This window comes from Gopherus evgoodei, chromosome 1, assembly GCF_007399415.2.
Source record: "Gopherus evgoodei ecotype Sinaloan lineage chromosome 1, rGopEvg1_v1.p, whole genome shotgun sequence".
NCBI classification, from domain to species: Eukaryota; Metazoa; Chordata; order Testudines; family Testudinidae; genus Gopherus; species Gopherus evgoodei.
In genome coordinates this window covers 235,609,271-235,623,721 of record NC_044322.1, presented here as the reverse complement: position 1 = coordinate 235,623,721, position 14,451 = coordinate 235,609,271, and the positions used below count along the sequence as shown (strand labels likewise).

The window sequence follows — 14,451 nt, the reverse complement described above, 5'->3', positions numbered from 1 at the left end:
TTCCGGAATCGATGTAAGCGCGCTCGGGGATCGATACACCGCGTCCAGACTAGACGCGATATATCGATCCCCGAGCAATCAATTTTAACCCGCCGATGCCGCGGGTTAGTCTGGATGAGGGCTAAGTGCTGATGTTGCTCCTTGAAGACATGCTCTGATGTTCAATGTATTTACTTGCAAGGGCTGAATGCGTAAGGGAGCATAATAAAATCATTGAGTAGTAATTATGTCTCATGCTTTTATCTGGGCTATGAAAAAAGGAACTCCCTGAATGCCGTGGATTCATGTTTTAAATTACAGGAATTATACACCAAAGATTATGTGGTATTATAGTACACACCAGGGAGTAGTAGTCTGTTGTATGCTGAATGGGAAGGCAGAGGTTTCCCTCCCAATTTACTATGTAAATTAAGGGTTTTCCATTTGAAAGACCAAACTTTAGCTATTTTCATTCTCCAGGAAATCAGTTTTAAAGGAATGTCTGGAACTGCCTGCAGTTCTTTCCAGTTAAGATTTATGGATGGGAAAGGGAACTGCAGTAGCATCATCAGGAATTTGACTGAGCAATCCACATTCTGATGCCACAGAGGCACCATTAGCCCAACTTCTAAGTCATAAGGTTAAAATATTAACAAAGTTCTATGATCTGATCCACACATTGCTGCTCTCCTGTTAAGAGTTAACATGAACCATGTCCCTAAAAAAAAAAAAAAAAAAAAAAAGTCTCACATTTAGTTGGGAAGGTAATTAATCTGCAAGAGCAACCAATCTGAACAAACTATGACTGGAACTGCCAGTTAGAACAGCTCATTGTGTTTATATAGGGAGAGCTACCCACAGCTGATGGTTTTGGGAAAACAATATTAAAACTACACACTTTTCTTCCAGAGGCATCTCAAAAAGGCTTTATAGACCTCATACCCCACCCACCCACTACTGGAATGCAGCCAGCTCTGGAGTGGAATGTGGCAGACATTCTTTGCTAGCAGCACTACATTACACCACACTACAGTTTTTTAAGAGGAAAAGACCTATGCAGGAAAAGACAGATAAAACTGTGACAATGGGGAGGTAGCTGGTGTACTGTGACTGATGCTTATTACACTTATCGTCTTCCTGTTACATGGTGCTTTCACCTGCCCCCATCTGTTTGCGTAGCACAATAGGCCCCTGATTCCTGAGTGAGGCCCCAAAGGCACTATCACAATACAAATAACTATTAATAACCATTTCGCTAATTGATACTCTCAACAGAATTTACATGAACAAAATGACATTATCTACACTTGAATTTGGCTAGTGCACTGGGATTAACACTTCCATTTTGTGTTATGTGATCCTAACTGACCAGAAATGGATTTATTGTTTTTTACTCTTAACTGAAAGACATATCGGGCAACAATTCATTACAGACTCAGAGGGCAGACTTCCATTAGTATTCTCGATCCAAATGTGGACAGGAACATTTGACTTTTATTCTATGTTTAGCTTCATCAAAAATCTAGTAGGAAATTCTAAGCAATTGCCTCCAAGGCCTCAGTTTTCCCTGGAGGATTGGAGTATATGTCATCCAGGCTTCCTCAGTCCTCCAAGTTTATAGCAATATTCAGGGATTCAAGAAAATGGGTATATTATTTCCTCCAAAAATAAAGTTGATGTACCTAGGGTTCACCACACTCTTAGCATAAAGTACATATAGAAGCTACTCTTACAGACAACAGTATAATATATTGAGAAAAAACTTCTTGCTTACCAGATGGATTTTGTCCCACCCTTTGTTTGAAAGTTGTAGGAATACATTTCTATGTAATGGATAATTTATCACTTATTCACATCTACTGTATAAAGATCCCGTTATGTTAAACTTTTGAGGGTGGACTTAAAGGAGCCCTGCATTATCAAAATGACTAATCTTGTGCCCTCCCCACCTCCCCCTCCAAAAAAAGATACAGTATTTATAGTAAAGGATATAGCTCGTCCTCTCAAATTGACTGAAATTAACTAAACCAAAGCTCCCCACTATTAGAATGCTGACTCCTAGAGATTATAGGTTCTCTTTTACCTTCCACTTACCTATCCTTTTCTCCTTGGGTGCCTTATGGAAAGATATGGTAGCACTGAGAGTTTTGGTTAGGTTATTATTTCATCAGTATGTGTTTTATATCAATTGTGTGCATCATCTTTAACAAAAGTATCTTCTCTCTAGTTCATTTAAAGAAGAAATTAGGTTGTGATTTTCTCTATGAAATGGATCTGTTAGCTGAATGTCATTTAGAAATTATTTCTCATGCAAAGCTCTCTGAGCAGGTTGGTCATCGCCAATGGGCAGAAGTCCTCTCACTGCTCTCTTGAGCATTTAAGCCCAGATCCAGGAAAGGACTTACGCCTCTATTTCTAAGCCCTTTACTGGATCAAGTCCTTAAAGTTCCCATTACCTTTACACCCATGTTGCTGCCTCACTATGTGACAAGAATTGCAGTCTTATCTAGTACATGCATCTCCCTTGTCTCTTCTCTTCCTTTTCTCCCATCACGTTTCTATGCACCTGTTTAATGAATGCAGATCCCTCCCACTTTTCCAAGGCAGAAAATCTACAGACCAAGAAACTTACTTCTCCATTGTCCACCAAGCTAGACTTACAGCAATGAAGCTAATTCAACTGATTTGCTTTGCTGGCTGCCTTGGAATAGGGTGGGCTGTTCAACTGTCCAGTTTAGACAAAATCTGTAAGTACCACTTTTCTGTTTCAGTAGTAGCAAGCTACATTGGATTTTATGCTTTGAGTTAATGTATTTATGTTTAGTAATGCTCAGCTGAATTGATGCTGTAACAGCACAACCCAGGTTTAGCTGAACAGGAAACAAAATAGCAATATTTAGTATTATTTCAGATGTTGGTATTATTATTTATGTAGAGCCAAACATATAAGGAGTCTTACAGGCAAATAAATTATTTATTAGAATATACGTATTTCCCACATGAATCCTTGATTGTAAAACCTAATTCTATTTGATATAGAATTTTAAACCATTTCAGGCCAAATTCTGCCATCATTTATACCAGTGTAGGTCTGAAGTATCTCCATGGACTTCATCTTCCACTGACATACTGTGGGCAAGAAATTATACATTTTCCTTAAAAAAAATTACTGATATGTACAGCTCCATGCATGCACATGGCACTATATAAAACAATACGAATAGGTAATAATAATAAAATTAATAATAAATCAAATTACTCTAGATTTACACAGGTGTAACTGAGAAAAGAATTTTGTCCTTTAAATCTGATATTTATATGTGTACAGAACAAAGAAAAAAATTAAAACTCCATGCTACATGAATAGGCAAAAATAAACTATCTAGATTGAAGCCAAAATAAAAAATGTTATTAGAAAAGTATCAGAATGTATGATCTCCTTTCTCCTGGTATAGTTTTTAAGAAGAAGAAAGAAAAATGTGCCTGAGATACTGCAACAAACATATACATTGCAACAATCTTGTAATTCAGCAGTATCTGTCACACTGATCAGAATGCTCCCAAACCAGTTTCCAAATGGTGATAGAATACTAAAGGCAGGAAAGTTGTTGGTAATGTTCTGCACTGTGTTAGTCAAAGGACGATAAATAGTGCACATGCATAGGATAAATGTGTAAGGTCACTTCATTTATCTATATGTGCATTTTAGTTATCATGAGAGTTAGGATTACTAGATAGCAACTGTGAACAAACAGGACAGGGGATGGGAGGTAATAAGCTCCTATATAAGAAAAAGTCCCAAAAATGGGAGTGTCCCTTTAAGAACAGGGCAGCTGGTCACCCTAATTTAGAGTACAAGTAGTGCAGATAGAGATCCTATTAGTCTTTATAGGAGTGTGACATTTTTAAGGTCAAACACACCTATTCTTGACCCTTTTCTTCACCCCGAATTCAGTATTCATATAGAGGCTGATTTTCAGCAGTCATTGGAGGTACAGGTGCTCAGTGCCTCTGAAAATGAAGCTCACAGCATATTTCATTATGTGTATAATAATGTGTTCATTTAGTGCCCAAACCAATATTGCCTGAAGACAATGAGAGTCTTTCCATTGATTTTAACAGGAGTTGGATCAGGTCTTTGAGTGATAGGTACATTCTTTAAAACTCTGTTGATTCTTTCTGAATGAAAGGAGGTATTAGAATATAATCTACTGTTAGTAATTCATTAATGGCACTATTTATTTTTACATTTTGGGAAAGATTCTGCTCTCTGTGATACCAGTGTAAACCCAAAGTAAGACTGTTCAAGCCAATCAAGTTGCTCTGGGTTTCTATTCAGAGCTGAGTCTGGCCCTTTGGCTCCAGCTCCACCGTCCTCAAACAAGAAAAATTCCATGGGCGTTTCCCCTAAGGACTGAAAGATCAGGGTCTTCAGCATAACAAAATAAACAAAATTGAAATCAGAGAGGCAAGGTCAGATGGGTGAGGTAATTGCTTTTATTGGACCAACTTCTGTTGGTGAGAGAGAGAGGCTGTCCAGCTACACAGAGCTCTTCTTCAGGTCTGGGGAAGGGGACTCTCAGGGTCGTAACAAAATGCAAGGTGGAACAGACTCTGAGAGTTCCTTTCCTGGACCTGAAGAAGAGCTCTGTGCAGCTCAGAAGCAAGTCTCTCTCACCAACAGAAAGTGGGCCAATAAAAGATATTACCTCACTCACCTTGTCTCCCTAATATCCTGGGACCCACAGGGCTAGAGCTACACTGCATACAACTGAAATCAGTACATGAGAATGCAAAAAGAAAAAGAATTAGCATTAGGACAAATAGCCAGAGGCCATGTAGAGAGCACAATGAACTAGCTCACATTACATTGGTATTCAGGCTGACTAAAATGCTGTACCTGGTCTTCCAGCAATCACAAGAGAGCCCAAGGGCTTTATCTCAGAGGTGACTAAGGGGAATACTGTCAGGTTAAAAGTCACATGTAAAAAACCCCCCAGTCATTACTAACAGTACATTAGAGCATTCTCAGCTAGCGGTCTGAGGCCCCCTTGGGGGCTGCAAGAAGATTTCAAGGGGGCCGGCAAGCATGGCCGACATTAGATTTGCTGAGTCCCAGAGCAGAAAGCTGAAGCCCCATTGCATGGGGCTGAAGTGTGGGGCCCTGAGCCCCACCACCCAGAGCTGAAGCCTGAGCAACTTAGCTTTGCAGGGGCCCCTGTGGTGTGGGACCTCAGGTGATTGCCCTGCTTGCTACCCCCTAATGCCAGCCCTGACATTTATATGCAGAAAAGCAGTTATTGTGGCACAGGTGGGCCTTGGAGTTTTTATAGCAAGTTGTGGGGGGCTTCAGAGAGAAAAGGGTTGAGAACCCTTGCATTAGAGAATGTTAAAGGGCCTGATTCACCACTCTGTTACATTAGTTTTAGGCCTCAGTTCAGTAATGTACTTAAGCATGTGTCTAGCTTTAAGCATATGAATAGTCTCACTGAAGTCAATGGGAGTTCTCATGCTTAAAGTTATAAACACAGAATATCAGGGTTGGAAGGGACCTCAGGCGATCATCTAGTCCAACTCCCTACTCAAAGCAGGGCCAATCTCCAGACAGATTTTTTCCCCAGATCCCTATAATGGCCTCCTCAAGGATTGAACTCACAACCCTGGATTTAGCAGGCCAATGCGCAAATGACTGAGCTATCCCTCCCCTTCAAATCTCCCCATCACCCCAGTCAAAAGGCTGGTGGGGCGGTGCAGTGCCGAGGACCCCAGCAACCATTCCCATCCCCTCTAATGTCTGCCAAGAGAATACAGAGCTCCCCATCATATGCATACAGACACCTCCCCCCAACGGGGCCCTTCCTTCTCTTAGAGATCTATGCTTAGCACATCCTTATACACATTCTTGCTGAACTGGAGACTCATCTCATATCAGATAGCTCCAGTGGCATCACTGAAGTGATCAGCAGAAAATCTAAGTCTAAAAAAATCTAATTTACTTTCCGTTAGTTAGTCTGTCTGTTTATACTTTGCATTTCACACATCTTGGAGAGTGAAATTAGACTAGATCATTCATTTTTCTTTGTAGTCCCTTTCTAGTCAGTTTCACTTTCTGGTTTGCACTAGCGTTGTAGGAAATTACTACAATCTGGGCAAAACCCATTTTAATTAAAAGATTTACTTAAAGAATTTACATATCAGGCTATTTAAAAAAAAGTTAAGTTTTAGATTCAGGGCATGTCTACACATATAGTGGTGCAGCTGCAATGATGCAGCTGTGACGCTCCAGCGCATCTCCTGTCTCCCAAGCTCTTCATAGGTACATTCACCTAATAAAGATAACTAAGATTATCTCCTAAACATTTGATCTGTTCCTTGGGTGTCTATATAGCATTAAAAAAAAAAAGGCAAAATTGTCTATCAGAACATTTTTATAGTGGAAAATGGCTTTTTAAGTAAAAGAAATTTCTTGTGAAAATGTTTCCATTTTGTTGAACAATTTTGGTTTTCATCGAAAAAACCCCCAAATCATGAAAAATGTCAATGAAAATGAAAAAAAAAATTTTGTGTCTTCAGAAATTTTTCATGATGGGAAAAACTTATTTCCCCATCAGCTCTAATAAATATATCAATATCCATTAGCTAAATGTCCTGGTCATCATATATTTACATAGAGACAAATTTGCTCTAACATTATGTTTTTTTCCATTTTCAGCACTAGATTTCTTTCCAAATGCGAGTGTGATTTTAGCAGCAAGAATGAGTTCATCTTTCATTGTTAATATTCCTAAGTGTATTTCTTCCTCTCAATTCACACCCACCACGATTAGACCAGCAGTAGCAGCTGTTGGTGATAAAGTTGCTATGCCAGGTATGGTGTATTCTTGATTTTTCTCTTTTGATGTGTCGATTCTTTTAACTTGTAATTATTTTATTGGTTATAAACCATGAGAGATTGACACCCTCAAAGGCCAAAGTCCTCCAGATAGCCACAGAAGATCAGGCAGAGTATGAGAAATACCAGTGCAAGCTTCCTCACAATCCCTCACTGATGTGACTCAACCATGACTTAGAAGGATCATTTCTATGTGAGATAGGGCAGGTTGATCTCCATGCCCATCAATGCTTGCCCTTTAATGGGACTGTCAAAAAGGTGGACAACTATGGTTAGAAAGCTTTTTTTATATAGCCACTTGTCCAGCAGCAACTTAACTGATACCAGCAGGTCATGTCACACAGTCCACTGCCTTCTAGCAATGACTTCAAGTCACTACTAGTAGTAATCCTGACTGGATTTCACTATTGAATTGATGAGTGAAATCCAGGCTATATAATGTTCAGTGCCAGGGTCACCATAGTGTGTGATCATTGTGTAGTAAGTTTGTGGCATCATGCAGTAGACAATGCTAGTCACTTAATGGTGCTGAGGCCCTAAAGCAGTGGTTCCGTTATTTTTGAGTCCACCACCCTCCTTTGTGTTGCACTGGCCAATAGTCGCCTCCACCTGTATCCTTGTGCCATGCTCTGACACATGTGCAGCATCTTTTTTTCTGGCTGTTCTCCCTCTCTGACATATCCTCTCTTCTGTCTCCATTCTTTCTTCTCCTTTTCATCTGCTTTTTTCTATTTTTTAAAAATAAATTTTTGCTCCTTTTTGGGGGCTTTTCTTGCTTCCCTATTCATATTCTCACTCATGCTGCATGGGTTGTGGGCATCATTAGTGGCTCTGTAAGGCCAGGACACAGGCATCACATCTGCGCCCTATAATTATCCTGGAGGCTTCTCATTCCCTGCAACATGGCTGTGGCCTTCAGGGACAGCTAGTCAGAGATTTTTTGTTTAAAGCTTTTACCTGTAAGAAAGGTGGAAACATTTTTCAAAGAGAATTTCCAGTAAAGTATTTTCTGTTTTTCAACCAGTTCTGCCGGCAAGTAGACATGTTATCCAATCCATGCCCTACAGATACCCACACTGCTCAGTCCATATACTTCTGTGGCCTCTGGCTAGTCACAATGTTGCTTAGTTGAGGCACCATGGTTGTGGCCTATGAGTTATGTGCACACTATAAATTTGGGAGAGAAAATCATTTTCAAAGTTCAATTCTATTTTCACACTATCCTTTCTTCCCTCATTAATACAGACAACGAGGACTACGTTGGCACCTTGCAATCTGTCCCTGAGAAAGGGGCAGGACATATTTGTTTTAGCCGAGGAGTAAAGAACAGGGACTGAATTATGACTCAGTCCCAGTTCAGATCCTGTTTCCCACTTGCTGCATGAAGGATGTAAGCTGTGCCAACCTTTTCCTGCAACCTACTTCCCCTCCTCTGTGTCAGCTCATCCTGTGTCAATGCTCTATCCACTCCTCGCCTATCTGCACTGGCTAGGGACTAACATCCCCAGGGCGGCTACTTCTCCCACACATTACAACCCATGTTGCCCATATACGGGGGAGAAAGGGGCACCTTATGGTTCCTTACTCCCCTGTATGGGATGCTTGAGCCCTTAGATAACATCTTCAAACCACAGTGTCGGTAATAGGTTATGGTCTTGCTGCATTGATTGTTCATATGATTAATGTGAAGTTTTTATGCTGTCCTTTTTCAAGCTGTGACAGACACCAATCAGATCAAATCTCTCCACTCTTCCTCTACTGCCCAAGTTTACTTTGCGGGAGAATTCAAGAGTGTCTCATGTAGAATAGCCAGGGATCTTGTGATCATGGACGTTGATGATGGGAACTACAAGCTGACCACAGTCGTAGGCTACCAGGTTGGGGTAGAAGTCTGTGAAAAAGCTAAAGGCCCCTTCTGCAATCGAGCCCTTCAGCCATCGTCGATTTACAGGTACCATATGGGCCAACTGAAATGAAAGTGCATTCAGTAGGGCTAAAATATTAGACTTTGGTAAGTCAGTGCTCTTACACAAGGTGATGCTGGCAACATGAAAGCATGAGAGGGTTTCCTTTCTCTAGCAAATATAAAAAGGGTTAAATATTTTGTTTTTGTTTTTTAAAACATGCTAGGCTCAGAGTTGTTTAGGAATTGTTTCCTGTCCTGTGTGGTTCAGTCATTTCCACTATAATTCAGGAGAGGCGCACTCTAAAAAAATGCAACTTATTCACTTCTGATTCATGGTCCCTAGTGTTTAATATATTTCGTTTAGACACCCACTGAAACTAAACACAAAGGTTTTAAAGATGAACCTTTCAGGCTCCACAACTACCTTAGGACTCAGATAGTCCGGGGAAGTCAAAATGAGGGCTCTCTTAAAAAACATACATATGCATTCAAAAATGAGCTCTTATGTACACAGGACAAATTCTCCCCTCTGGTTCCAGCCCCTTTGCAAAGTATTCAGAATCTGGCGAGAGCTGCCGGGTTGAAACTAGAGCTGGTTAGGAATTTGTTGACAAAATGTTTTTTCATTGAAAACTGTTGACTTGTCAAAACTGAAACTTTTCATGGGGAAGAACCAGTTTTGACAAATTTCTGAACTCAAAAAAAAGTTGAAAAAAGTTTTGAAATTGTTAAAATGTCCTGGTTGAGATTTTCTAAGCAAAAAACTCAGTTTTCTGGTTTGAAGCCACATTTTGTTTCTAAATTTAAGCTAATCATAGTACATTTAAAAATATTAAAATTTTGAGATTTTGACTTTTTGCCCTAATTTGGGATGGGCACATTTTTCAAAATCTCAACATTTTTTGGAGGACGGGAAAACCATTTTTTATCCAGCTCTAGTTGAGAATTCCACCGGTAGGTAGTGGGGTATGGGTTCAGAGCTGGCATAAGGCTGGCAGACCTGGCTCCCATGCCAACCAATCCCCACTACAGACTAGAAGTTGTGCTAGGAATTGAATGGGCTCTTCCAATTCACAGGTGGGTATGGTTCCTTACAACTTGTCTACACAGTGCAGCAATGCATGGTAGAGGGGTGTGATTTCTAACATGCATCAGGGTGTTGTGTTCTAATTGGCTCATGTAGACCTTGCTGGTGTTAACTAAGTTCCCTTGTGCACATTAATTGAGTGCTGTTTAAAGCAGATTTACAATAATGTGAACTGAGGAGCATTTACTGCACAACAGCATGGTCTACACAGGCCAGTTAGTGCACAACACATTGGTGCACTTCAGAAATCACACCCCTCTAGTTCTCATTGCCACACTCTATAGTAAGCCTTAGAGTTCATAGCCAACTGTTACAAGTTACAGCAGCCCCATACCTATTCTAACTTATGCTGAGGCTAGGACAACTAAGGCTCAGGGCCGGTGCTTCCATTAGGCGACCCTAGGCGGTCGCCTAGGGTGCTAGGATTTGGGGGGGCTGCATTTTTTGCGCTCCCCACAGGAGCTTCCTGTTCTGCTGCTGTTGCGCCACCGAAGAAGGACCTTCTGCCAATGTGCCGTGGAAAACAGCGGCAGGCAGTTGAGCAGCTCAATGGCTGCCGCTGTCGCCTGTGGCATTTCGGCGGAGGGTCCTTCTTCGGCAGCGCGATGGGAGCGGAACCAGAAGCTCCCGCGCACCCCGTGGGGAGCGCACAAAATGCCACACACCCCGAATTCTGCCTAGGACGCCAGAAACCCTAGTGCCGCTCCTGCTAAGACTATCTCTACTATAAGGTATGCCACTCTTTGTTGGCAGGAGAAATAAAACAAAATAAAACCACCTCCAATGAGGGGTGTTAACTGTCGACGGGAGAGCATCTGCTGCCGACAAAGCGCAGTCCATACTGGCACTTTTCTTGGTAAAACTTTTGTCGGTCAGAGGTGCGTTTTTTCCACATTCCTGACTGACAAAAAGTTTTACCAACAAAAGTGCCATGTAGACATAGCCTTAAGAATTGAGGAGGCAGAATCCCATTTTGCAAGCACATATGAGCATCTGAGTGTACAATGCCAGCCTGTGTAGATGCAATGGATGCATGCACTGTTTTTCTATTTTTCTCATTGCACCTTCTTCTGAAAATCAACATGCTCTAAGTAATGCAATGCATTATCTTTAGAAAGCTTCCTTATTACCAAATACCATAAGTGATAGTTCATAACTGTAAACTCAGACAAAAAGAAAAGTTATAGGTGGAGAATGAGGGCCTGGTCTAAAGCTCACCAGGTTCAAATGACGTCTTTCCAGTGATTTCAATGGGCTTTGAATCAGGCCCATAAAGTGACTCAAAGAGAGATTAAAGAAAGAATTCCACTTACATGGATGAATTAAGAATGAAATGTGGAGAAAGAAGAGTATGGGTGGATATGAAGTCAAAGAGGAAGGGAGGAGCGAATCCATGCAGTTTGGAAACATGTGGATAGTTTCTTAGGTGAGTAAGAAACAGTGACAGACCCAAACCAAAACACTAGGTCCAAAAACACTCCCACCAAATATAGGTGAGCTTTAGAGCTGAATGCCAATTCAACATTTTAGACATGGGCCCATCTTAGTAAGGAACCATTTCAAGTAATGGGGGGATGGGAGTCAGAAGGTCCTTCTTTATGAAGACAGAGAACAGGCTGTGACAGCAATTTTCCATCATAAAAAAAGTTTGCTATTGTTTATGATGGACAATATTATCCTAGGTTAAAAACAATCCAGAGCTAACAACTGAACTAGACATACAGTGGTATTTTGTTATGATCCTGCTTAAGAGAATGTCTAACTTTTTTGCCCCTCTCTGCTTATTTAAGGGTAAATTTCTTTATTTTGGATGAAAATGCGGTAATAAGAGCTCACACAGGCTGGTCAGATGCCATACAAACAAACAATGGTGAGTCCCTAACATAGTGAAAAAGTCACTTAAGTTTATTCTCATGAAGCTCCTGTTATTCTGCATCATAAAATCACCATTACAGGATAATAAGCTGCTCTGCTAAAGGTATTTTAACACTAGCCTTTCTCTGTCCAGTTCATAGCACTGTGCAGAAACTTGGGACTGGATTATCATTTATGCCAGACGTATTTTGTATCCACTTTGCAGTTAATCAGTTAATTTACGCAGGTGTAAAAGGCTACAAAAAGGTGGAAGGCATGTGAGAAGCAGGCCTGTGGTTTCATTTAGCCTGATTCATCCCTACAGTATAAGGGTTAAATAATAATAACAACTAATAATTAATCTGTTTGAGATTTAAAAATAAGTAACCAACAACTTCCTGCACTAGGTTAGACATCTAATGCCTTGTCTTCACATAAAACTGCATGGATTTAACTAATCTGGTTTAAAAACTGATTAAATTAAACTAGTGCAAAAGCTTGGTGACGGCACTCTTAAATTGATTTATACCTGACTTCTGTTGAATTAGCATAAATGGATTCATTGCTGAATTAAGCTGAATTGACATAAGCCATTTTAAAATTTATTTGAGAGATTCCACCTGGAGACTGCACCAGTTTAATTATGGATCTTAAAAATACAAATGTTTAGGATACCACTACACTGAAATGAGAGGTGCAATTGCAGCATGGGCTGGGATATCTGTGCTAGCTTTGATGGAGCTAGTACAGCTAAAAATAGCAGGGAATAAGTGGCAGCATGGCAGTATGGGCATGCCAGGGACCCTGGGCACATACTTGCATTGCCAGCCTTTGCTGAACTCTGTATCTTCATGTCTTCACTGCTATTTTAGCTGCACTATCTAGATTAAAGCTAATGTCGGTATGTCAGACTGTCCTGCAACCACAACTATGATTAAAGTGTACATATACCTTTAGACAAACTGCTAGTTTGTGTGTAAACAAGGCCTAAGTACCTGAATGCACCTATAAACCACATGCTTAGATGTCTAAATAGTAGGGATATCAAACGATTAAAAAAATTGCAATTAATCACAAGATTTCAAAAAAAGTTGTGATTAATTGCACTTTTAATTGCACTGTTAAATGATAATAGAATATCAATTTAAATGTATTATAAATATTTTTGGATGTTTTCCAACATTTTCAAATATACTGATATCAGTTACAACACAATACCACGTGTACAGTGCTCACTTTATATTATTTTTATTACAAATATTTACACTGTAAAAAAGATAAAGAAAAGAAATAGCATTTTTCAATTCACCTCATACTAGTACTGTAGTGCAATCTCTTTATCATGAAAGTTCAACTTACAAATGTAGACTTCTTTTTTTATGTAACTGCCCTCAAAAACAAAACAATGTAAATCTTTAGAGCCTACAAATCAAAGCATGAAGGGTCATACAAATGTTTAGTATGTAACTAGAGAAGTGTGGTTGAAAGTATCTGGCATGTAAATATCTTGCAACACTGGCTACAAGAGTGACATGAGAATACTTGTTCTCAGTTTCAGGTGATGTAACTAAGAAGCAGGCAGCATTATCTCCTGTAAATGTAAACAAACATGTTTGTCTTAGCAACTGGCTGAACAAGAAGTAGGACTGAGTGAACTTGTAGGCTCTAAAGTTTTACCTTATTTTGTTAACTGCGATGACAGCCCTACTAAATAATACTACGTACACCCTCACATCAGGGTGTAAAAGGGAAACATCAGTTTGAAAATCTACCCCGATGGCTTTAACTCCCTAAATATTTTGTCTTTACATTTTAGTGACAACCTTCACAGCATATGATGGATCATTCTTAGGGCGGGCCGGAGGAATGATAGTGATCACGGTACTGCTTTCTGTTGGTATGTTCGTGCTGGTGGTTGGCTTAATTGTGGCAGCAGCTCTTGGAGGAAAAAAATCATAAATCAGGCAAGCCAAGATTGCCTTCCAGAACAAAAATGACTACCGACCTGAATGAACTGTTTTCTGGGAATCAAGAATATCTACAATAATGAGTGCTGCATTAAAGAGGAAACATGAAGAATTAGAAATAGTATAAATCAGAATTGAAGATTTTTAATGTATCAAATGAAAACTGTATATAGCCTGATTTACAATGTGTGGCAATTTTTATATCAAGAGTTAACATTAGAGTCGGGCCCAAACCGAAACTCTAGGTCTAAAAAACCCTGATGTTTGGTTGTAAGTTGGCTTGTGCCTAGCTAAGATAGTTTGGTGCCATAAACAAAAATCCATCGTCATTAACCTGAGACATGCAGCTAGGGAGTTGTATATCATGTGCCACAGTGCATGAGTTTTAATTCTAAGAGCAACATTTCTCAGGGTGCTTGGGCAGGCTTTATATCTCAGTGTCTTAACACATCTGCTGTGTTAATGGTTGTATGGTGTGAATTGGTTGATTATGGGTGCACTGAGGGCTATGGCTCATTGTGTATAGTGAATTTCTATTTACACCCGGGAATCAGAGGCCACCATCTTTGAGTCTGACATTTCATGTTGGTTAGAGAGGATGTATGGTGCATTGTGCTAACTGGTATAGGAGTTGATTTTAGATGCCTGATCCTTAGAGATTTTGAGCGGCTATAACTTCCATTAACCCAAATCCACAAGCTTCTAATTGACATCAATGAGAGCTGCAGGTCCCTGGTGTCATGACCTATAGGGTTCAAACCTAGGT

At 40.1% G+C, this 14,451-nt stretch overlaps 1 protein-coding gene across 1 annotated transcript; it reads left to right on the top strand.

Moving 5' to 3' along the window:
- Positions 1–2,644: 2,644 nt before the first annotated feature.
- UPK2 (uroplakin 2) lies at positions 2,645–13,776 on the top strand. The gene is made up of 5 exons (XM_030553316.1): positions 2,645–2,726; positions 6,692–6,847; positions 8,585–8,822; positions 11,655–11,734; positions 13,535–13,776. The coding sequence occupies exons 1-5, from the start codon at positions 2,645–2,647 to the stop codon at positions 13,675–13,677; spliced, it is 699 nt and encodes a 232-aa protein (XP_030409176.1). The 3' UTR covers positions 13,678–13,776.
- The last annotated feature ends 675 nt before the right edge of the window (positions 13,777–14,451 follow it).